Source organism: Saimiri boliviensis, chromosome 17 (assembly GCF_048565385.1).
Source record: "Saimiri boliviensis isolate mSaiBol1 chromosome 17, mSaiBol1.pri, whole genome shotgun sequence".
Taxonomy (NCBI): Eukaryota; Metazoa; Chordata; class Mammalia; order Primates; family Cebidae; genus Saimiri; species Saimiri boliviensis.
The window spans coordinates 2,039,203-2,064,329 of record NC_133465.1 but is presented as its reverse complement, the minus strand read 5'-3'; the positions used below and the strand labels follow the sequence as shown (position 1 = coordinate 2,064,329).

Sequence of the window (25,127 nt, the reverse complement as noted above, 5' to 3'; positions counted from 1 at the left end):
ACTAAAATTATTTATCTTGGGCGGGTGCAGTGACTCAAACCTGTAATCCTAGCACTTTGGGAGGCCGAGGCGGGTGGATCACGAGGTCAAGAGATCGAGACCAACCTGGTCAACATGGTGAAACCCCGTCTCTACTAAAAATACAAAAAAATTAGCTGAGCATGGTGGCACGTGCCTGTAATCCCAGCTACTCAGGAGGCTGAGGCAGGAGAATTGCCTGAACCCAGGAGGTGGAGGTTGTGGTGAGCCGAGATCGCGCCATTGCACTCCAGCCTGGGTAACAAGAGCGAAACTCCGTCTCAAAAAACAAAACAAAACAAAAAAACTTTATCTCTACCTCTGTGTTAAGTTTCAAAATGTGTATATATCTGCATGAATTGCATGGCATTTATAGGTGATCTGGAGGCCCTTCTAGCTAATGGTGGATATGAGTGGGAGAGGTGGACAACTAATAAGAAGGTACTTTAGTTATCTTCATCATTCAACTATAAACTAGTATTACAGTTGAGGTTCCTAGATTCCTTTTTTTGTTTTTATTTCTGAGATGGAGTCTCGCTGTGACGCCCAGGCTGAAGTGCAATGGTGTAATCTTAGCTCATTGCACCCTCTGTTTCCCGGGTTCAAGCGATTCTCCTGCCTCAGCCTCCCGAGTAGCTGGGACCACATGCCCGACTAAGTTTTTTATTTTTAGTAGAGATGAGATTTCACCATATTGGCCAGACTGGTCTCGAACTCCTGACCTCAAGTGATCTGCCCGCCTGGGCCTTCCAAAGTGCTGAGATTATAGGCATGAGCCACCATGCCTGGCCCCTAGATTCCGTTTTATCTCTGTTCTTAAGCAAAACTTTTTTCTCCTTAGACCTCAGATTTTCCTGTCCTTGATCCCAGCTGGACTGCTCAAGAAGAAATGGCCCTTTTAGAAGCTGTGATGGACTGTGGCTTTGGAAATTGGTAAGAACGTCGTGTTAAGAGTTGTCCTGCCCTAATGGGCTCAGAAAAGAAGCTGTTGTTGAAGAGTAAAGGAAGGAACCTCAGGAAGAGAAAGTATATATTGCTTTCTTATCAACCCATGATTTAGAGACAAGTTTGTCCCCTTTGTACATTAGTCTTCCAGTGCCAAAATGTGTCACAAGAATATGGTATGTTTAGCGGTCCATATCTGAACCACTTTTGATGTATCACCAATGGAAAGATTGATTATTCCTTTCTGAATAGTAGCGAAGTTTAGTTTCGTTAGTTATTGCTCCCTTTTGATTTTATGTATTTTTGTTGGTTATAGATGCCCTAGTCATTTAAGTGAACTGGACTTTAGCTAGATGGTCATACTTAAGATTCAAGTTTCACAGACTTTCTGATAACATTCTGTGTTTTTAGCTTTCCTGCTTTAGTCCAAGACTGGCTGAATTGGACAGCACTCATTGCTGTTGCCCTAGGGGGCAGCACCACTTAATAATAATACCCCCACTTTAATTTTTACCTTTGGGAACACTTTCATATGGATGATTTTATTTTATGAACTAGATAGCGGAGGCATTATTGAATATATTTTGTTCACATATTATCTGAAGCCCAGGGGGTTGAAATGATTTCTCATAATTGCAAAGCTTATTATTGAAGGACTCTTAATTAGGTCCTCCCTCTCCTGACTTGGTAGTGTATGTAATCTTTCTTGGTGTTCACGGAATAAACTCTGCTGCCTCCCTGAAGTCCAAGGACCTGAAAAAGGAGACCTGAATTTATTTCACATTTTGCTTGTATTCATTCATTCAGTATTTATTAAGCATCATAAAATACTGTGTACAACGAGGAATACCAAAGGAGGTAGAAAAGTAATCACTTGTGAGGAGCTTGCTAGTCATCTTTGGCCTAGTTTTTAAAGTTTTACTTACCATCATCTCTAAAATAGGCTAATCTTCTCTGTCTGTCCTCCTCTCTTAACAAAGAACACAAAAAAGATACCGCTTCTCTACTCACTGTGGGTAAGGCACTAAATGTGGCAGTTGGTGGGCTAGAGCTAAGAATTACGAGATGCATCCTGCCTTCAGGAAGCTTATAGTTTAGCAGGGGACTCAAAATATCTGTACAAGTGATTGAAGTACACAAAACAGAATACAGTGAGTGATGCCTCAGGGGAGGACAGGCGGAAAAGGGGCCTTGGGGAGAGGGCTCCCACCTCCACCTCTCCGTCACCTTGGCTCAAGTCAGGGTTGTTTTTTTTTTGTTTTTTTAAATTGAGACAGTCTCACTTTATCACCCAGGCTGAAATGCAGTGGTTCGATCACAGCTCACTGTAACCCTGAACTCCTGAGCTCAAGGGATCTTCTCTCCTCAGACTCCCAAGAAGTTGGAACAATAGGTGTGTGCCACCATACTCAGCTAATTTTAAAATTTTATTATTATTTAAAGACAGGATCTTGCTCTATCGCTCAGGCTGGAGTACAGGGCATGATCTCGACTCACTGCGTCTTCGACCTTCTGGGCTCAAGTGATGCTGTCCGCTCAGGCTTCTGAGTAGCTGGGACTACAGACATGTGCAGCCATCCCCAGCTAACTTTTGTATTTTTTGTTGAGATAAGATTTTACCACATTGCCCAGGCTGGTCTTGAACTCCTGGGTTCAAGTAGTCCTCTCATCGTAGCCTCCCAAAGTGCTGGGATAACAGGTGTGCACCACCGTGCCTGGCCAGATTCTTTTTTTTTTTTTTTTTGCGGTTTCTCTCTTGTTACCCAGGCTGGAGTGCAATGGCGCGATCTCGGCTCACCGCAACCTCCGCCTCCTGGGTTCAGGCAATTCTCCTGCCTCAGCCTCCTGAGTAGCTGGGATTACAGGCACGCGCCACCATGCCCAGCTAATGTTTTGTATTTTTAGTAGAGATGGGGTTTCACCATGTTGACCAGGATGGTCTCGATCTCTCGACCTCGTGATCTACCCGCCTCGGCCTCCCAAAGTGCTGGGATGACAGGCATGAGCCACCGCGCCCGGCACACTGGCCAGATTCTTAAGCAAGTTTATTAATTCTCTTGGACCTAATTTTTTCTTCTTTGAAATTGAGTTAATAACAATACCCATACCACAAATTTAATACACGGTTTAACTTAAATTCTGTTGTGAATATTTCTAGCTCAGTGTCTGGCATCTCACAGCACTAGTAAGGAAATGTTAGGCCCGGCACGGTCACTCACGCCTATAATCCCAGCACTTTGGGTGGCTGAGGCGGGTGGATCACAAGGTCAGGAGTTCAAGACCAGCCTGGCCAAGATGTTGAAACCCCGTCTCTACTAAAAATATAAAAATTAGCTGGGCATGGTGGCACACGCCTGTAATCCCAGCTCCTCAGGAGGCTAAGGCAAGAGAATCGCTTGAACCTGGAAGGCGGAGGTTGCAGTGAGCTGAGATTGTGCCATTGCACTCCAGCCTGGGTGACAGAGTAAGACTCTGTCTCGGGGAAAAAAAAAAAAAAAAATGTTTACATGAGTGTTTGGTAAACCATAAAATATTATGCAAAATAAAATTTTATTTCTGTCTATTTTGAATGTTCTGAAGTCACTTATTATTTATAGCAATTATTTCTCTAGGGCCTAGCTCACAGGAGAATTTACAGATTTTCCTGTCATCTTCTTTAAGTGGAAAGGAAAGGGCTTCTTTTTTTTTTTTTTTTTTTTTTTTTGAGACGGAGTTTCGCTCTTGTTACCCAGGCTGGAGTGCAATGGCGCGATCTCGGCTCACCGCAACCTCCGCCTCCTGGGTTCAAGCAATTCTCCTGCCTCAGCCTCCTGATTAGCTGGGATTACAGGCACGCGCCACCATGCCCAGCTAATTTTTTTTGTATTTTTTTAGTAGAGACGGGGTTTCACCATGATGACCAGGATGGTCTCGATCTCTCGACCTCGTGATCCACCCGCCTCGGCCTCCCAAAGTGCTGGGATTACAGGCTTGAGCCACCGCGCCCGGCAGGAAAGGGCTTCTTAGTCAGTATTTCTGTGTCTCAGACTAGCAAGATTCGGAACATCAGATTACACCAATCTAGGCTTCTATTTGTCTCATTGTTCTGCCGATACCTTCATGATACCAGTTCAGAAATAGCAGAGTGCAGTCATTATATGGATATGACTTAAAATATTGAAAGAGCAAATGATGCTGCTATTATTATGTATAAATTAGAGTCCTACTTTCTTCTTTCTTTTTTCTAACAATCCTCTAGGCAGGATGTAGCCAATCAGATGTGCACCAAGACCAAGGAGGAGTGTGAGAAGCACTATATGAAACATTTCATCAATAACCCTCTGTTTGCGTCTACCCTTCTGAACCTGAAACAAGCAGAGGAAGCAAAAACTGCTGACACAGCCATTCCATTTCACTGTAAGTGCCTCCCTGTCTTGATCAGAGACACTTCACTCATCCTTGGGCCTTGTTTCAGTAGCAGATAAACAGTGATTTGATGACTTGGACAATTAATGATACCATGGAAGATAGGAGGACTTAGTATGGCAACTATTAAGAGTCAGGATTGGCCTGGCGGAGTGGCACATGCCTGTAATCCCAGCACTTTGGGAGGCCAAGGTAGGCGGATCACTTGAGGTCAGGAGTTCAAGACCTGCCTGGCCAACATGGTGAAACCCTGTCTCTACTAAAAGTCTAAAAGTTAGCTGGACATGGTAGCACACAACTGTAATCCTAGCTATTCAGAAGGCTGAGGCAGGAGGATCACTTGAACTAGGGAGGCGGAAGTTGCGGTGAGCCAAGATCAGGCCACTGCACTTCAGCCTGGGTGACAGAGTGAAACTCCATCTCAAAAAAAAAAAAAAAGAATCAGGATCAGGCCGGGCGCGGTGGCTCACGCCTGTAATCCCAGCACTTTGGGAGGCCGAGGCGGGTGGACCACAAGGTCAAGAGATCGAGACCATCTTGGTCAACATGGTGAAACCCCGTCTCTACTAAAAATACAAAAAAAGTAGCTGGGCATGGTGGTGCGTGCCTGTAATCCCAGCTACTCAGGAGGCTGAGGCAGGAGAATTGCCTGAACCCAGGAGGCGGAGGTTGCGGTGAGCCGAGATCGCGCCATTGCACTCCAGCCTGGGTAACGAGCGAAACTCCGTCTCAAAAAAAAAAAAAAAAAAAGAATCGGGATCAAATGTGGCAAAGAAGGAACATATTCTAAGGGTCAAGAGTTCTATACAGGACATCAAGGTGCTTGAAGCCACAATGTGTAGTTCCACATACCGTGAGTCCTTTGAACATATCAGTTAATGTCATTGCTTTCTTTTGTAAAATAAGATGTCAAAAAGGGAGTCTTGTTTCTATGCTGTTGTGAGTACAAGTTTTTTTGTAATCCCTTTGGAGAGTTTATAACCATACATACGAGTTGCTTAGAGAATACAGTATTGGACTCATTATTATTCATTGCCCCAGTATCGCTCCCAAGAAGCAGTTTGTTATTTTTGTTCACTTGGTTGTGGCAGTGATGGTGAACTTTTTAATCTCATGTGCCTCTGGGACCAGTGGATCTCTTAATAAAATATAACCAAAAACATGATGAATTATAAATGACCATCTTTCCTGAATGACTCCCAGGGCACAAGTAATGAGATAAGAATGGTTTCCGTTCCCTTTTCTCTTTCCTCATACCCTCTAGAAACAGTTTTATAGTTGACTAACTTAAAGGCTGGTGTTACCTCCCCTTTTTTTTGAGAGGTCGCAGTGAATGCACCCTCTACTCACTGCAACCCCCACCTCCTGGGTTCAAGCAGTTGTGCCTCAGCCTCCTGAATAGCTGGTACCACAGGCGCATGCCATCACAGCTGGCTAATTTTTTGTGTTTTTAGTAGAGACGGGATTTTGCCATGTTAACTAGGCTGGTCTCAAACTCCTGACTTCAGGTGATCTGCCGGCCCACCTCAGCCTCCCAAAGTGCTGGGATTACACATGTGAGCCGCTCCCAGCTGATAACCTCCTATTTGGATAGCACTTTGATGTTAGCATTTTGTTCTCAAATCCATTAGACCGTTGGTTTCCCAACAACAATCCAGTGAGATGGGCAGAGCAAGTGCTTTTGTTCTACACACTAGGAAACCAATTCAGGAAGGTTAGTTTGTGCAGAGTCATGCGACTAGTGTGTGTTACAGCTGGGATTTAATTCAAGCTAACTTCCAATTCCAGTGTTTGTTTTTTTTTTATCCCCTTTGGTTTTGGTTTTTGTTTCTGTTTTCTTTTTGCCTCTCAGTTGGATGAGTTTTGTAAGTTGAAATTAGTCCAAAGGGGGAAGGGAGCTGAAGTTAACAGGGTAAATATTTAGGTTCTGTAATATTAAAAGAAAAAAATCATAGTTTCCTTTCATTTTAGGAAAACAAATCAGAAGAAATTTCTCTATATTTACTTAAAGGATTGCCTGAGTCTTAGTTTTTCTTTTTAAAAAATCTGTTCCCATAATACTTAATCTTTTTCACTTTTCCTTTTAGAAAAAGCATTTTAGGTTTTATTTATTATTGGACTATTTTTATGTCATTTTTTCATGCCAATATTGTATTAATTAACTCAGAAAACTTCTAAATTCTTCCAGCTACAGATGACCCTCCCCGACCGACCTTTGACTCCTTGCTTTCTCGGGACATGGCCGGGTACATGCCAGCTCGAGCAGATTTCATTGAGGTAGGAGAAACGTGTTTTTAGCACAAAGTAGGAAAAACTTGTTTTTATTTCTCATGAGCCTTCTGTCTCACCATAGATTCCATACAACTAAAAGATTTTTTTCAAAGTACTATAATTTATAGGGCCTTTAGACAGCCACATTTTCTTATGTGAGTGCCTTTTCTCATTTGTAAACATTTTCACATATGGAACAGTAAAAGTTCTTTAAACAAAAAACCTGTTTCTGGGCTGGCCATGGTGGCTCATGCCTGTAATCCCAGCACTTGGGAGGCCGAGGAGGGCAGATCATGAGATCAAGAGATCGAGACTATCCTGGCCAACATGGTGAAACCCCGTCTCTACTGAAAATACAAGAATTTGCTAGACGTGGTAGTGCATGCCTGTAGTCCTAACTACTCGGGAGGCTGAGGCAGGAGAATCACTTGAACGCAGGAGGCGGAGGTTGCAGCAAGCCAAGATTGCAGCCACTGCAATCCAGCTAGGTGACAGAGTGAGACTCCATCTCAAAACAAAACAAAATTTTAAAAACCCTGTTTCTGGCTGGGCACAGCACAGTGGCTCACACCTGTAATCCCAACACTTTGGGAGCTGAGAATGGAGGATTGCTTGAGTCCAGGGGTTTGAGACCAGCGTGGGCAACATAGTAAGATCCTGTCTCTACAAATAAAAAATTAGCTTGGCATGGTAGTGCATGCCTGTAGTCCCAACTACTTGGGAGGCTGAGATGGGAGGATCACTTGTGCCTGGGAGGTTGAGGCTGCAGTGAGTAGTGATCATTCCACAAAACTGCACCCTAGACAACAGAGCAAGACCCTGTCTTCAAAAAGAAAACCCCGAGAAAACCCATTTCTTAAGTTGCATCAGTGCTGGCTTCCACTTTCTTAGGTATGAAATTTCTGTAGTCTGGTTCTTGTATACCTAGGGGCTTTCAAGATTGTACTTTATCTGGGGTTAGCAGACTTTTTTTATTAAAGGCCAGATAGTAAATATTTTAGGTTTTGTACGCTATAAAGTTTCTGTTGTAACTACACTTTGTTGTCATTGTGCTAAAGCAGCATGGGATAATACGAGAAAAATGAGTATGCCTGTTTTCCAGTAAAACTTTATGTACAAAAACAGGCAGTAGACTGGATAGTAGTTTACTGACTCCTGTCATATATCCACAGGTATATAAAGAATGACAAATGTGTATAAAAACTGTATGTTCCTTGCTCAGCCGTGAAATTAAAAGTCATGTGAACGTAGCCACAAGTCTCTTGATTTATCATCTAATTCACAACTTGAAAGATAGTTTGGCCAAGTGCAGTGGCTTACACCTGTAAATCCCAGCACTTTGGGAGGCTGAGACAGGCAGATGGCTTGAGCTCAAGAGTTTGATACCAGCCTGGGCAACATGGCAAAACTCCCGTTTCTACAAAAAAAAAAAAAAACCCCAAAACCAAAAATTACCTGGGTATGGTGGCACGTGCCTGTAGGCCAAACTGCTTGAGAGGCTAAGGCAAGAGGATCACTTGAGCCTGGGGGTTTGAGGCTGCAGTGAGCCAAGATCACACCATTGCACTCCAGCCTGAGTGACAGAGTGAGACCCTGTCTCCCCAGAAAAAAAAAAAAAGTAATCCAAGATCTTGAAGATAACTTGAAAGTTTAGCAAACTACAGGCAGTTTTGTTCGTGACGCCCAGGTCAGCATTTTGTTCATGGCCGGTAATTCTGTAAGAATTGCCCTGTAGACTCTATACCCATGCATTATACTCACTGAATAGAATATTAACAAATCTACCCACTGAACTGTATAAGTAGTATTACTGAATAAACAGACCCCTCAAAAGATAAAAGGTAGATTATTAAATACAGTTTTCTTACCTAAATACTTAAAAGTCTAATCAAGTTAAATATTCTGAGGAATGAACTGACTTTATTTCTTTCAGAGACAGGATCTTGCTCTATTTTCTAGGCAGTCTTGAATTCTTGGTCTTGAGTGATCTTTCCACCTATACCTCCTGAGTAGCTGGGATTACAGGTGCATGCCATTGTGCGTGGCTCAGACTAATTTTAGTTTTTAGAGCAACATGTTTAGCTTTACTCCTAAACTCATAACTATTCCAATTTTTTCTTGTCACTACTGCATGTAAGCCTCTTAGATTTTTCCCATGACTTCCTATTACCTGTGTCAGTATTGTGGCCTTTTACCCTATTCAGTTTTTTTTTTTTTTTTTTTTTTTTTGGTGACGAAGTCTCACTCTGTCACCAGGCTGGAGTGAAGTGGTGCTGTTTTGGCTCACTGCAACCTCCACCTCCCAGGTTCAAGGGATTATCCTGCCTTTGCCTCCTGAGTAGCTGGGATTACAGGTGTGTGCCAACATGACCGACTAATTTTTGTAGTTTTGGTACAGTTGGGTTTTACCGTATTGGTCAAGCTGGTCTCGAACTCCTGACCTTGTTATCTTCCTGCTTTGGCCTCCCAAAGTGCTGGGATTACAGGCGTGAGCCACCATGCCTGGCCTATTTAGTCTTTTTTAACAAGTGTTTGCTTATGTATTTTCTGTTTACTTCTAAAGCATGTCTACTATAAAGACATTAATCAAAGCTGATGGGTTTGGGGTGGGGATTTTTTTGTTCCTCCAAACAGGAATTTGACAATTATGCAGAATGGGACTTGAGAGACATTGATTTTGTTGAAGATGACTCGGACATTTTACATGGTAACAGTTTACTTTGTCAAATGTTTATTGAGCACCAACTATGTGATGCCACTGTCTTGGGTGCTAGGAATTGAAGGATGAATAAACATATCTCCTGCCCTTACAGAATAAAAAATCTAGTGGTTAAGTTGCTGAACTTACTCTGTTGTGGGATTTTGACCACAGTGAATAAAATTTATAATGAGGATAAAAATATTGAGCATATAATAGTAGTTGGAAATACCCATTGGACTTTGTGATCGTTCTTTTATCTAAGTCTACACTAAGGTAATTGGTTAAATGGCCCTCACTTGCCTTCTTAGAAGGAGGGGAATCCGTTTGAATTCTTGGGACTTCAGTAGCAACTGCTAATAGTAAATGTTCACTATATTTTATTACCCCAAATTTCCCATAGCAAAGAAAAGAATGGAAATTTCTCAAGAGTTTTTAGGTCCAAATGGGGGATTTCTTGTTTCTCAGGACTATTGAATTTTCAACACTGCTGAATTCTTTTTTTTTTTTTTTCTTTTTGAGACAGAGTCTCGCTCTGTCATCCAGGCTGGAGTGCAGTGGCGCAATCTTGGCTCACTGCCACCTCTGGCTCACTGCAACCTCCGCCTCCCAGGTTCAAGAGATTCTCCTGCCTCAGCTTCCCTAGTAGCTGGGATTACAGGTGTCTGCTACCACACCCAACTAATTTTTGTGTTTTTATTAGAGATGGGGTTTTGCCATGTTGGCCAGGCTGGTCTCAAACTCCTAACCTCAAGTGATCTGCTCACTTTGGCTTCCCAAAGTGCTGGGAATACAGGCGTGAGCCACCATACCTGCCCCAATATGCTGAATTCTAATCTTTGATTAGCCCTCTAAGGGTTTATGTTAACTCTTTTCCTAAAACTTAAGTGGTGAATGCCACAGGGCTGTTAAGAGTAGATGATTAGACTTTGAGTCTCTTTTTTCCTTCTTTCCATTTTCAGTGAACTACATACTAATATATACTAATACTACATAATAATCCCCAATCCTTTTTTTAAATATTAGTTCAGAATTGAATATGATGCAGATCAGTAATGCTCTATTGGAATTGTATTTCCCCAACAACATCATTATTTCTATTAAATTTACGTCCCAGGCAGGACATAAAGTAGAATGCTTGTTAAATTATAAATCAAGTTGTCATGTTGCATGAACTGGTACACTGTCCGTAGAAGGGGAACTTGATTCTTTTCTCTCCATAGAAGAGCTACCTGGATATTTGTTTTACCAGATTTAAGATAAAGAAGTAGTCCTCATAAAAAATTTTACCTTAAGAAATTTTTCTCTACACATTTCTTGAGCAATGCTTTTTTTTTCCTGCAAAATTTTATTCCTCCTCTTCTCCCACACAGCTTTAAGGAAAGTCAGAGTGATGCAGATTGAACTAAAAGAGGAAAGCTTGAAACCAAACTACTTTAGCGTTCACTGAATCCATTGTATTTCTTCAGCCTTCCATGTCAGGCTCTTCTCTTCGATCCCAGTGACTCATGTTGTCTTTTCTCGCCTCTCGTGGTGTTTCCTTTGAAGGTAGTATGCTGACTGCCATTCTGTATTTCTCCTCATACACACCAGCTTTAACTAAAATGGTACTGTTTCCTGGCTTGTATCTTTCTTATAGAAAGCCAGACTACTCTATGCACAAGGGGCAGCTTCATAAATATCATTCTTTTAGATACTGTTCAAAAATACCAAATTTTTGGCTGGGCATGGTGGCTCACACCTGTAATCCCAGCACTTTGGGAGGCCGAGGCTGGATGATCTGTTGAGGCTGGGAGTTCATGACCAGTCTGGACAACACAATGAGGTCCTGTCTCTAAAAAAAAAAAACCCTTAAAACAAAGTTTAAAAATTTTATTACTGTTTTTCTTCCTCCTCCTCCTCCCTCGTTTTTATTTTTACTTATACATTTACTTTTTACAAATTTTTAAAGTCAACATCTATAATGTTAATAATGGCTGAATCACTTCTCTAGAGCCTAATCCAGGTCTTCATTCATACTTCTCAACATTATTAAGAAAACTAGTGATGGTCAGTATTTAATTTTGTTCTTTGTGGGAGCAGGGCTTGCACTTCCTTCCAGTGCACTTGGGGTCCTTTTTGTAATTAAGTGGTGATTAAAAAAAAAAAAACAGAAGCGATTGATTAGCAATTTATAGTTCAGTTAGCTTTTCAAACCCGTAACATGCTTAAGGTATTTGTATTCTCCCTGAAGTTTCTATAGCCCTGTAAATTATTGATTTTCATTTGAACTGGAACTGAAACATTAATCTTTACACATGGAAGCTTTAACACAACATAAATAATAATTCTTTCTCCCCTCCTCCATAGTAAACTATAAGATGTTTAGATGAGTGTTTTTATTTTTTATTTATTCTTTTTGAGACAGAGTCTCACTGTGTCACCCAGGCTGGAGCGCAGTACCATGATCTTGGCTCATTGCAACCTCTGCCTCCCTGGTTCAAGTGATTCTCGTGCCTCGGCCTCTGGCATAGCTGGGATTACAGGCATGCGCCACCATGCCCAGCTAATTTTTATATTTTTAGTAGAAGTGGGTTTTGCCATGTTTGCAAGGCTGGTCTCAAACTCCTGGTCTCAACTGATTTGCCCACCTCGGCCTCCCAACGTGCTAGGATTACAGGTGTGAGCCACTGTGTCTGGCCCTAAATCAATGCTTTTAAAAAGATGATAACACTTTAGATTTGGGTGTAGTGGCTCACACATGTAATCCTAACACTTTGGGAGGCCAAAGCAGAGGATTTCTTGAGCCCAGGAGTTCAAGATCAGCCTAGACAACAAAATGAGACCCTCCCTCCCACCTCTAAACAATAAAAAAGATTATAACATTTTAAAGAAGCTTGTCAGCACTACAGATCACAGGAATGACTTGCTCATGCCACAGAAAGGTACTTTGTTTACAGCTCTGAGTTCTTAAGGTAGCTCCTGTGGCAGCATTACTGTGTCCAGGGGCACATTGTCCCCAAGCTGTCTCTCCCAGAACACTCAGTAAAGTGCACTAGGAGCCCAAGGAAATTCAGGAAGGAATGAAAAAGAGCTTTATAAGCACACCTGGAACAGAGAGAGGGGCACAGATTTTGTGGAAATCAGGACACTGATTCAGCCTCAAGCTTGCTTCTGAGTCACTGTGTGATCGTGAGTAAGTCCTTGGAATCTTGCTTGCTATTTCTTTGCGTCCTCTGCCATTAAAGAAGAAGTGACACTAATTAGTCAGAGTGTAAATGTCTCTAATGAAAGATGGTACATAATTCAGATTGGTGGTGTTACCATTCCATTATACCATTATGCTCTTAACATTACTGAGCATGAACAACATTCTTTTTATGGTCCCTCCTTTAGAACTACTGGAAGGTTGCAGACTGTGTAGCTGGGTTTTATATTTAAAACCTATCCAGAATATCAGCTGCTGCCACCAAGACCTTTTCCCTACCCACGCAAAGATTTTTGCCTTGAATCATGGAATTTATTTAATAAATTTGGTTTGCATGGTTCATGAGAGAGTCCTGGTACACAATGGAGGGATAATTAATTGCACTGCAACCATACCAGAAGGCTTTCAGAATGTATTTCTTTTTTTTTTTTTTTTTTTTTTTTTGAGACCGAGTTTCGCTCTTGTTACCCAGGCTGGAGTGCAATGGCGCGATCTCGGCTCACCACAACCTCCGCCTCCTGTGTTCAGGCAATTCTCCTGCCTCAGCCTCCTGAGTAGCTGGGATTACAGGCACCCGCCACCATGCCCAGCTACTTTTTTGTATTTTTAGTAGAGACGGGGTTTCACCATGTTGACCAGGATGGTCTCGATCTCTTGACCTCGTGATCCACCCGCCTCGGCCTCCCAAAGTGCTGGGATTACAGGCTTGAGCCACCGCGCCCGGCCCAGAATGTATTTCAGATGGATACTGCAAGTGAAGCAGTATCCATCGGAAAAAGGAAGTTCCATTATCCCTGTTTGGTGTTTACTCATGTTTTATTGAAATAAGCAGAAATTTTTGGTTCAGAAAGAGAGATACAGAAGACTTCCATCTTAGAACTCTCTTGTTTTGTGTATGTTGTGAGATCTCAGTGCACAAGCTTAGCATAGTTCCTTCTTGCTGCCATCTCTTTCCCTGTCTCCTTTCACTTGTAAAAATCCTTCCTAAATGGCCAGGTGCAGTGGCTCATGCCTGTAATCCCAACACTTTGGGAGGCCGAGGTGGGTGAATCTCGAGGTCAGGAGTTCAAGACCAGCCTGACCAAGATGGTGAAACCCCATCTCCACTGAAAATACAAAAAATGAGATGGGTGTGGTGATGGATGCCTGTAATCCCAGCTACTTGGGAGGCTGAGGCAGAGAACTGCTTGAACCCAGGAAACTGAGGTTGCAGTGAGCCAAGATCACACCACTGCACTCCAGCCTGGGCAACAGAGCAAGACTGTCTTAAAAAAAAAAAAAAATCCTTCCTAAATTTTGGAGTACTCTTTCCCTGAGTTTCTCAAGATCATAAAATTCTCATTATAGTGTCTTCTAAGTCATTGTTGTCCTATAACCCAGGCAAGCAATAGATACGATGAGCTCCTCCTATGTACTGGGTCTGTGTTTTCAGTACTTCCCAGGGTTGCACATTAGTACAGTTTACAGTACAGTTTACTCTCTCTCTGTCTGGAAAGGTTATTTCAGCAAGTTTTCTCTCCTAGGTGTGGATCCGTGAACCCCTTCACCTCCCACTGTGTTTTTCAAATTGTTTTTATTTCTTTGGTGCATATTATTAGCCTTTAAATCCTTTAACAATTAGTAGATCAGAAATCCAGCCTGGTCTGTGGCAGTTCTTTTCACTAGATAGTGATTTCACGGTTTTATACATAGGATATTTCAGACATGAATACTATTAATAATAATTGCTAATACATATAGCATTCACTATTTGTCAGTTACCATTCTAAGCCCTTCATATATAAGTCATTTAATCCTCACAAAACTTTATGAGTTGGGTATTACTATTATTATCCTCATTTCACAGATGAGGACATTGAAACATGGAAAGGTCAGGTAACTTGCCTGGAATCATATTGCCAGCAAGAGGTAGAGTCATCCCCAAGTCTGTGTTCTGAATATACTGTACAATACTTAACTGTTTTTACAACCTTGATTTTTTTTTTTTTTTTTTTTTTTGGTGAGGCAAGGTCTTGCTCTGTTGCCTAGGCTGGATTGCAATGGCACAGTTAGGGCTCACTGCAGCCTCAGCCTTCTGGGCTCAAACGATTCTCCCTCCTCCACCTCCTGAGTAGCTGGGACCACAAGCATGCACCATCACACCTGGCTAATTTTTGAAATTTTTTTTGTAGAGACAGGGTTTCACTGTGTTGCCCAGGCTCAACCTCGAATGTTTGTTGCTTTTGTGTGTGTGTGTGTGAGGTTTCACATTTGTTATCTTCTATAGCTTCAAAACATTTCTGAGGAATAGGTATTTTCCTGTTTTACATTTAGGGAAATGCACAAAGAAGTTAAGTAATTTGCCTAAGGTAGGGTATCCAATCTTTTTGGCTTCCCTGGCCCAAAAAAGAAAGAAAGAAAAATTGTCCTGGGCCACACATAAAATACATTAATGATAGCTGATGAACTAAGAAAAAACAAAAAACCTCATAATGTCTTAAGAAAGTTTACGAATTTGTATTGGGCTACATTCAAAGCCATCCTAAGCTGCATGTGACCCATGAGCTGTGGGTTGGATAAGCTTGGCCTAATGCTTCCTAGTTGCTGACTTTAGCCATTAGATTGCATGATCTTCCCTTCACAAAATTATTTGTGTGCATCTTGGCCAAAAGCTTGGGGAAAAATGACTTTTAAAAAGTGTTGCTTCAGGGAATACCTGTGTCACAGGTTTCTACTTGTTTGGTTGCAGTAGGAATTTTGACTGGCCTCCCTGCAGTTAAGGCCTCTGAGTTGGTTTTCTTGCCAAGCAAGCAGTAAGTGCCTTCTGTCAAGAAAACAGAAACATGTTGTTAGCTATTTTGAACAATGTTAGAAATACATTGCAGTGGGAAGGAGCTGCCTCTGACTTCTGCCCACTTCTTGAAATATTTTAAGGCTAGCCGTTTGGAAACTTAATCAGTCTCCAGTGTAATCACAGGCAGACTATGCTTCCCCCAAAGCTGAGATTTCAGGGGCCTTGTGTCAATGGACAGGTTATAGGTGGTTTTGGTTTGTTTGTTTTTAATGATCTCTGGTTCTCTGTTTGCCAGCTCATACTGTAGTTTCCAGCTGCTTTAGGTAGACTGAACCAATAATTCTCATTTGTGTAGATTCTGCTTTCTCATTTCTGTTCTGCCTGCTGTGCTGTGGTCCTCCCTAGGTTATTCATACAGTTAAGATCTTGTAATCAGTTGCTGCTCTCTGAGTATACTCAGAGATAGCTTCAAATACGATTTTTTTCTCTGGAAGAATTCCAGTTCTCCTCCATTTGCTTCGGTGTCTTTCTTTTCTTCCTTTTGTTCTTCAGAGCCAGTTGTACAAGTTTGAACTACTGAAATGATCAAACTGTAGTACCAGTTATCAGGAGTATTTATTTAGAGGCTTTTTGTTTTTTAAAGAAGTGGAGTCTCATTCTGTTGCCCAGGCTGGAATGCAGTAGTACAGTCTTTAGCTTACTTTAGTCTTGAATTCCTAGGCTCAAATGATCCTCCTGCCTTAGCCTTGCAAGTAGCTAGGACACGCCACCACACCTGGCTAATTTATTTTTAAAAAAAAAATTTCCCCCACAAACCTAAACTTTATTTTCATAAAAATGTCCTCTTTCTCAGTTGACCCCTTCTTCTGCCACTAGAAAGCAGCTTTATTGCTAAAAAGGAATGCATTTATTTAGACATTCTCTTCTTAGGCAACTTTAAATTTTTCCACCATTGTACCACCACTGTATTTTTCACTTTCAGTCTTCTCCTCAAACATTGATCCTCTCCGGTGAGAAGATCTGGTATATATCTCCCACTTTGACTATTCTGCTTTTCTTCCATAATTTTTCCTCATTCAGCCTGAGTTCCCCTTTGTAGAATGCATCTTCCACTTTGTTTCTCCCAATGTCTATGCCCGTCTTCAGGACAGCATCATACCAAAAAGACTGCACTGCTTTTTCCACGGCTTTATAGTCTTTGAGTGTAGTAGGGTCATCCTCAAGCTCCGCTTCCTGCTCGCTCATCTCGTCATGATCGCTTTCTTCATCAGAGTCCTCTTCATCATCTTTTTGCAGAGACTTTTTAGTAGATTTTTTAGAGCTTATATTACTTTTGAGTCTTATGGAAAATGGAAAAATATATTCTGGAGATATTAAAAGCCCTGGGAGTCTCAGCGAGAAAATATGGAAAGGTGTTTTATAATTTGGTGCGTGTAACTTGGTACTAGACAAATACAAGTATCTATTGCAGGAAGTACAGAGATTGTATGACAAAGGTGCCCCTCAGAGAACACTCCAGAGTCCAATCCAGGCATCTGGTTTTCTTAAAACACCAGCAAGCAGCTTGACACTAGTCATAACCATGGCGTTTACGGCCTGTATGTCAGAGCCTTTCATCCCTCCCTAACCCACCTGCAGGGAGTTCACTGCCTGGGGAACCCCTTTGCCCGTGCCCTTCAGCTTCAAAACGGTTCGATTGCCTTTCTTTTTTTTTTTGGTACAAAATAAAACCTTAGCTCTGGAAAAAAAAAAAATTGTTTTTGTAGAGACAGAATCTCAGTGTGTTGCCCAGGCTGGTCTCAAAACTCCTGGCCTCAAGCAATCCTTCCACCTCAGCCTTCCAAAGTGCTGGGATTACAGTCCCTTTTTTTTTTTTTTTTTTTTTTTTTTTTGAGATGGGGGTCCCTCTGTAGCCCAGGTTGGAGTACAGTGGTTTGATCTCAGCTTACTGCAGCCTATGCGTCCCGAGCTCAAGCGATCCTTTCACCTCGGCCTCCCAAGCAGCTGGGACTTACAGGCACGCACTACCACGTCTGGCTAATTTTTTGGTTCATTTTTGTTGAGACAGGGTTTGACTATGTTGCCCAGGCTAGTATCGAACTCCCGAGCTCAAGCCATCCACCCATCTCGGTGTCTCAAAGTGCTGGGATTACAGGTGTGAGTCACCATGCCTGGGATTTTTTAAAAAATCACTCCCACACAAATCTCAGGAAACAACATGGCATGTTGTGTCTTACAAAAATCACAGAAATGGGCCTGGCACAATGACTCATGCATGTGATCACAGCACTTTGGGGAGCTGAAACAGGCAGATCCCCTGAGGTTAGGAGTTTGAGATCAGCCTGGCCAACATGGTGAAACCGCATCTCTAGTAGAAATACAAATAGTAACTGGGTGTGGTGGTGGGCACCTGTAATCTGAGCTACTTGGGAGGCCAGGGAAGAATTGCTTGAACCTGGGAGAGGTTGCAGTGAGCAGACTGTGCTGTTGCACTCCAGCCTGGGCGACAAGAGTGAAACTCTCTCAAAAATAAAAAAAAAAATCACAAAAACGTTAAAATTAGTAGTAATTTTACTGGCTCTTCAAAACATTTCTTTCCTATTAAATTCATCTTACAGGGTAGATAAGTGAGATAAGGGGATCCTGAAATATGGCCAGGTGCGGTGGCTCACGCCTGTGTTCCCAGCACTTTGGGAGGCCAACTCGGGCAGATCACTTGAGGTCAGGAGTTGCAGACCAGCCTGACCAACATGGCGAAACCCCGAGTCCACTAAAAATACAAAAATTAGCTGGGCCTGGTGGCAGGCACCTGTAATCCCAGCTACTTGGGAGGCTGAGGCGGGAGAATTGCTTGAACCTTGGGAGGTGGAGGTTGCAGTGAGCTGAGATTGTGCCAGTGCACTCCAGCCTGGGCAACAGAGTGAGACTCCATCTAAAAAAAACAAGATCCTGAAATATGGTAAATACTCAGTGTGTTTTAGCTGTCATTATTATATTTGTTTCCCTTTCTGCCTTGAACTGTTGACTTCCTATTCTTTCCTTTCTCTTAAGAGATAGATAGGGCCGGGCGCGGTGGCTCACGCCTGTAATCCCAGCACTTTGGGAGGCCGAGGCGGGTGGATCACGAGGTCGAGAGATCGAGACCATCCTGGTCAACATGGTGAAATCCCGTCTCTACTAAAAATACAAAAATCAGCTGGGCATGGTGGCGCGTGCCTGTAATCCCAGCTACTCAGGAGGCTGAGGCAGGAGAATTGCCTGAACCCAGGAGGCGGAGGTTGTGGTGAGCTGAGATCGTGCCATTGCACTCCAGCCTGGGTGACAGAGCAAGACTCTGTCTCAAAAAAATAAAAATAAAGTTTGAAAATTGTTGCCTTGTCTGGGCGCGGTGGCTCAAGCCTGTAATCCCAGCACTTTGGGAGGCCGAGGCAAGCGGATCATGAGGTCAAGAGATCTAGACCATCCTGGCCAACATGGTGAAACCCCGTCTCTACTAAAAATACAAAAAAATTAGCTGGACGTGATGGCGTGTGCCTGCAGTCCCAGCTACTCGGGAGGCTCAGGCAGGAGAATTGCTTGAATCCAGGAGGTGGAGGTTGCAGTGAGCTGAGATCATGCCACTGCACTCTACCCTGGCGCCTGGTAACAAAGTAAGACTCTGTCTCAAAAAAAAAAAGGAAAGAAAGAAAATTGTTGCCTTAAATCTTGGACCTGACAGTGTTGGATTATTTTTAGTTTGTGGGCAGTTACAAGGAAAAGTAAACCAATGTTGTTTAAATATTTGAACTTGTTAGAAATGAACAAAAGAATCCATGGTAGTTGATTTTTCTTTTTTACGCTTAAACTTTAAAATACTGCATTTCCTCACCTCTTCAGATTATCCAGCTAGGAGTTAGGTTATTTTTATCTCAGACCCAAGGGAGAATGGCCTGGATAAAGTGCTCCTGGACATCTCCCAGTGATTGAAGTTACATGCATATATATAGGACATCTGCTCATAGCCCAGCATGTAAGATTTTGATATTGAACTTTCCAGTCTAAGAATATTCTGCAGATGAGATGTAGAGATAGAGAAAGGGGGAAAAAAAAAAAAAAAAAAAAAGAATATCTTAAGGCCAGGGAGCAGTAGGATGCACAGTAATGCGTCAGTATGGGGAATCAGAGTTTATTTCTATTATCTTATCAGGGTTATTATGTTAACAGTGCATCAGGATTGTACAATGCTCAATTTTTGTTTGCTTTCATGTAATAAAAGAAATGGTTGGCCGGGCGCGGTGGCTCACGCCTGTAATCCCAGCACTTTGGGAGGCCAAGGCGGGTGGATCATGAGGTCAAGAGATCGAGACTATCCTGGTCAACGTGGTGAAACCCCGTCTCTACTAAAAATACAAAAAATGAGCTGGGCATGGTGGCACGTGCCTGTAATTCCAGCTACTCAGGAGGCTGAGGCAGGAGAATTGCCTGAACCTGGAGGCGGCAGTTGCGGTGAGCCGAGACTGCGCCATTGCACTCCAGCCTGGGTAACGAGCGAAATTCCGTCTCAGAAAAGAAAAGAAAAGAAACGGTTGATTCTAATGAGCCATTGTGTTCTGTTCTCTTACTTGATGGGTCCCACTTTTTCTACTAAAATTTAGTTCCAGCAGAAGTGTGGCTTCCAGTTGTTCTATGGAGGTGCCTTCAGGGACCACTTCTGGAAAAGGCAGCTAGCTGAAGCTAGAACAGGCAGAAGGAGTTCAGCTAGACCAGATCTGACTTAATCTGTTCCAAATAAGATTTTACTTGAAAATATGGTTTAAAACTTACTGTAGTAGAATAGGCTCTAGGCTCTATTTTGGATCAAAGCTTACTACCTTGAAATAACTGATGGTGTCGTGTTTTTTTTTTGGAGACAGAGTTTTGTTCCTGTTGACCAGGCTGGAGTGCAGTGGCACAATCTCAGCTCACTGCAGCCTCCGCCTCCGCCTCCTGGGTTCAAGTGATTCTTCTGCCTTAGTCTCCTGAGTAGCTGGGATTATAGGTGTCCGTCACCACGCCCAGCTAATTTTTTGTGTTTTTAGTAGAGACAGTGTTTCATGATGTCGGCCAGGCTGTTCTTGAGCTCCTGACCTCCGGTGATCCACCCACCTTGGCCTCCCAGAGTGCTGGGATTACAGACATGAGCCACTGTGCCTGGCTGAAGACGTTCCTTTCTAAGAGGAATCCTCAGCAGATAAACTGGATTGTCCTCTATGGAAAAAAGCTCAAAAAAGGGACACTTTGAAGAAATTCAAAAGCAAAGAACCTGCTGAGCAGTCGAATTCCAGAGAGCCGCTGCTGGTGCATCTCTTGCTGATACAGTGGCCAAGGAGAATGAGAAACCTGAAGTTAAAAAGGCTCAATGAGAACAGGCTAGCAGGGCTGCTAAGGAAGCAAAAAGGCAAAGTTAGCATCTAAAAAGGCAGCATCTACGCAAAAGATTGTGAAGCCTGGGAAAGTGTCAGCTCCCCAGTCGGTGGAAAACACCAAGTTGACAGATCAGATTCTTAAATAAAGATTGGACTATAGAAAAGTATAAATTATATTACCTAACATTTGAATGACGTATTTTATTTTTTCAGAGGACACATGGTAGGTTATATTGTGCTTTAGAGCCTCTTCTATAAATACATACAGTAATTAAAACAAAAAAACACCAAATGCTCAACTTAAAGCTTAATTGATAAATTATTAAGACACTGTCAGAATCTATTGCAATCATTAAATCTTAAGGTACTTTCAGAATCCATAGGTGAAAAAGGTTTAATGTAGCTTAGTGCTAAGTTTTGCATTACTCATATTTTCTTCTAGCGTTGTTAATATCTGGCGTTCATTTCTTAACCCTAAGGTCTTCTGGCTGTAAAAAGGCTGTGGGAGTTTTTTGCCTCTGAGGTTTTTAAAAATATATATTTCATTTTCAATTAAGTCAGGATATAGGAGTAACACAGAGAAAGTAAACATTTGAACAATTTCAGTGTGTTTCCTACTCAAGACTCTGGAACCAGACTGCTTAGGTTTGGATCTCTGCTCTGTACTTAACAGCTGTGTGATATTGGGCCGTTTGTTTTTGTGTGCATGGTGTATAGGGCATATGAGAGAATGATAGGAAACAAGAATGGGGCCAGGTGCAGTGACTCACGCCTATAATTTCAGCACTTTGGAAGGCCAAGGCAGGCAGATTACATGAGGTCAGGAGTTCAAGACCAGCCTGGCCAACATGGTGAAACCCCGTCTCTATTAAAAATAGAAAAATTAGCCTCGCATGGCGGTGCACATCTGTAATCCCAGCTATTCAGGAGGCTGAGGCAGGAGAATCACTTGAACCCAAGAAGTGGAGGTTACGGTGAGCCGAGTGCCACTGCACTCCAGCCTGGACAACAGAGCAAGACTCCATCTGGGGGGGAAAAAAAAAGAAGAAATGAGTGGAAAGGTAGGCATAATCAAGATGGTAAGATGGTAAATAGTCTTGTATAACATGCAAGAGTTTGAACTGTAGGTGGATGGGAAGCCACTGAAGAGTTACAAGCAAGGGAATTATGCCATTACATTGTGCTTTAAAATATTTCTCAAGTACCTTGTGGAAGGGCTGAGTTGGAGTAAGGCAAGAAGGGAGTCAATAAGTGAGTAATGATGCCTCTCTTACAAGACGGCATCGGGATGACAGGAGAGACGAGATGCCTGAGCTAGGGAACAGGATTAGGGGTGAAGGGGTGAATTTGAGAGAAAAATTTAAGTGGTAACTGCAGTGTAGCTAAGACTCATCGACTATGGAGGAGAAGGAGGAAGAGTCCAGATGGATTTCTGTCTTGGTCAGCTATCTTTACTGTGATGATGTTACCCAATATAGGAGTTTTAGGGGATCGGAAAGGTGTAGAAGTTTGCAACTGAAGGCCTTGTGAGTAATGACATCCAGTAGCAACTGGAGCTAAAAATAGATATTGAGGCCAGATGCAGTGGCTCACTCCTGTAATCCCAGCGCTTTGGGAGGCTGAGGCAGGCGGAGATCATGAGGTCAGGAGTTCGAGACCAGCCTGACCAACATTGTGAAACCCTGTCTCTACTAAAAATACAAAAATTAGCTGGGCATAGTGGTGGGTGCCTGTAGTCCCAGCTACTCAGGAGGCTGAGGCAGGAGAATCCCTTGAACCTGGGAGGTAGAAGTTGCAGTGAGCCGAGATCGTGCCATTGCCCTCCAGCCTGGGTGATGGAGTGAGACTCCGTCTAAAAAAAAAAAAAACATACTGAGTTTGAAATTATGTGTTTTGATGGTACTTGGACCCATAGAAGTAGAGGAGTTTATGGGACTAAGGCGAGGGTAAAAAGAAAAATGAGAACAGAACCCTTTGAAGCTCTGAAGATGGAAGGAGTGGCTAGGGAAAGAAAGAACCAGAATTATTGCATTGATTAAAGCTTTTACTATTTATAGCCTCTTTCCTCTTATTCCCTGTGCCTTTAACATGAGACTAAAGCCAGGAAAGGATTGGGACCCGGGAGACCAAGCAGGGCTTTTATACTGGGTAGGCTGCCTGATGGAGCTTTTCACTACAGAATGCAAAACTCTACACCCTAAACAGTTGCTGCTGCCCAAGTGAAAACTCCTACTCTGGGAAAATGTCTACACCGTACCTTTATTCACATTAGTCTTGCCTTGACATTGTCTCTTACTCCTCTGTAATTATGACCATGATCAATATTGATTCTTTTTTTTTTTTTTTTTTTTTTTGAGACAGAGTCTTGTTGCAGCGCCCCGGCTGGAGTGCTGTGGCATGATCTCAGCTCACTGCAACCTCTGCTTCCTGGGTTCAGGTGGTTCTGCCCCAGCCTCCTGGGTAGCTGGGACTACAGACACATGCCCTCACACCCAGCTAATGTTTGTATTTTTGATAGATAGGGTTTCACTATATTAGCCAGGCTGATCTCAAACTCGTGACCTCAAGTAATCCACCCACCTCAGCATCCCAAAGTGCTGGGATTACAGGCATGAGCCATTGCACCCAGCCAATTTTTTTTTTTTTTTTTTTTTTTTTTTGAGATGGAGTCTTGCTCTGTCGCCCAGGCTGGAGTGCTGTGGCATGATCTCAGCTCACTGCAACCTCGCCTCCCGGCTTTGAGCAATTCTCCCACCTTACCCTCCCGAGTAATTGGGATTACAGGTACCCGCCATACAGGATTTCATCATGTTGGCCAGGCTGGTCTTGAACTCCTCACCTCAGATGATCTGCCCACCGCAGCCTCCCAAAGTGTTGGGATTATAGGCATTAGCCACCATGCTTGGCCTAATATTCGTTCTTATGAGTACTCTAATTGATGTAATTTCTAGCACATGTATTACTGAAGATCAGACATTTACTATATATAGGAATAGATACATAACAGTTAATTCAGGGGTATGTGTGCATGTTTGTTACATAGGTAAACTTGTGTCATAGGGTTTGTTGTACAGATTATTTCATCATTCATGTGTTAAGCCTAGTACTCGTTTTTCCGATCCTCTTCCTCCTCCCAGCCTCCACTCTCTGATAGGCCCCAGTGGCTGTTGTTCCCCTCTGTGTGAGCATGTGTTCTCTTCATTTAGCTCCCACTTACAAGTGAGAACATGAGGTATTTGGTTTTCTGTTTCTGTGTTAGTTTGCTAAGAGTAATGGCCTCCAGCTCCGTTTATGTCCTGGAAAAAAGGACACGATCTCATTCATTTTTATGACTGCCAAAAGCAGAATTATAATCTACCGAGTAATGCCATAAAATATAAATAGGGAAAAATAACCTTATTGTAATTTGCTGATAGATAAATTACTTAGATAGATAAATGCTGCAATATTTTTATTCCAGAAGATAAATTTTCTAGACTAGTAAGTGTGGAGTAATTAGCAATATGAGGTTTAAAGTTTGGGTAAAAGATATATTTTTGTTTTGGTTTTATTTATTTATATTATATAATGTGTGTGTGTGTGTATATATATATATATATATATATATAGTATATGTGTGGATTTATTTATAGCTCTGAAGATGGCTGTGGTAGATATCTATCATTCCAGGTTAAAGGAGAGACAAAGAAGAAAAAAGTAAGTATAAAAAACCATCCTTCTTCCTTTCAGCTTTGGATTATGGGGGTGTGTGTGTGTGTGTGTGTGTGTGTATGTGTGAGAGAGAGAGAGAGAGAGAGAGAGAGAGAAGTTCTCACTCTGTTGCCCAGGTTGGAGTGGAGAGCAGCGGTACGATCATGGCTCACTGCAACTTCAACCTCCTGGGCTGGCCGGGCGCGGTGGCTCAAGCCTGTAATCCCAGCACTTTGGGTGGCCGGGCGCGGTGGCTCAAGCCTGTAATCCCAGCACTTTGGGAGGCCGAGGCGGGTAGATCACAAGGTCAAGAGATCAAGACCAACCTTGGTCAACAAGGTGAAACCCCGTCTCTACTAAAAATACAAAAAATTAGCTGGGCATGGTGGTGCATGCCTGTAATCCCAGCTACTCAGGAGGCTGAGGCAGGAGAATTGCCTGAACCCAGGAGGCGGAGGTTGCGGTGAGCCGAGATCGTGCCATTGCACTCCAGCCTGGGTAACAAGAGCGACACTCCGTCTCAAAAAAAAAAAAACAAAACCTCCTGGGCTTAGTTGATCCTCCCACCTCAGCCTCCTCAGCATGTGGAATACAGCAGTGCGCCACCATGCCTGGGTAATTTTTTGTAGATGTGGGATTTTGCTCTGCTGGCCAGGCTGGTCTCAAACTCCTGGACTTAAGTGATTCTCCCTCCTCAGCCCCCAAAGTGTTTGGATTGCAGGCGTGAGCCACGGTCCCGGCCTCAGCTTTGACTGA

General features: G+C 42.7%; 1 protein-coding gene and 1 pseudogene across 4 annotated transcripts in view; one reads left to right on the top strand and one right to left on the bottom strand.

Annotated features, from left to right (window-relative positions):
• Nucleotides 1–25,127, top strand: part of TADA2A (transcriptional adaptor 2A) — an 81,015-nt gene that overhangs the window by 33,316 nt on the left and 22,572 nt on the right. For all 4 annotated transcript variants that reach the window (XM_039476805.2, XM_074388057.1, XM_074388058.1 and 1 more), the window contains 5 exons: nucleotides 860–951; nucleotides 4,202–4,359; nucleotides 6,557–6,645; nucleotides 9,274–9,346; nucleotides 24,314–24,377. In XM_039476805.2, coding sequence (XP_039332739.1) covers nucleotides 860–951; nucleotides 4,202–4,359; nucleotides 6,557–6,645; nucleotides 9,274–9,346; nucleotides 24,314–24,377 — 476 coding nt within the window. The remainder of the gene's footprint in view (nucleotides 1–859; nucleotides 952–4,201; nucleotides 4,360–6,556; nucleotides 6,646–9,273; nucleotides 9,347–24,313; nucleotides 24,378–25,127) is intronic.
• Nucleotides 16,205–16,881, bottom strand: LOC101031677 (mitochondrial transcription rescue factor 1 pseudogene; annotated as a pseudogene).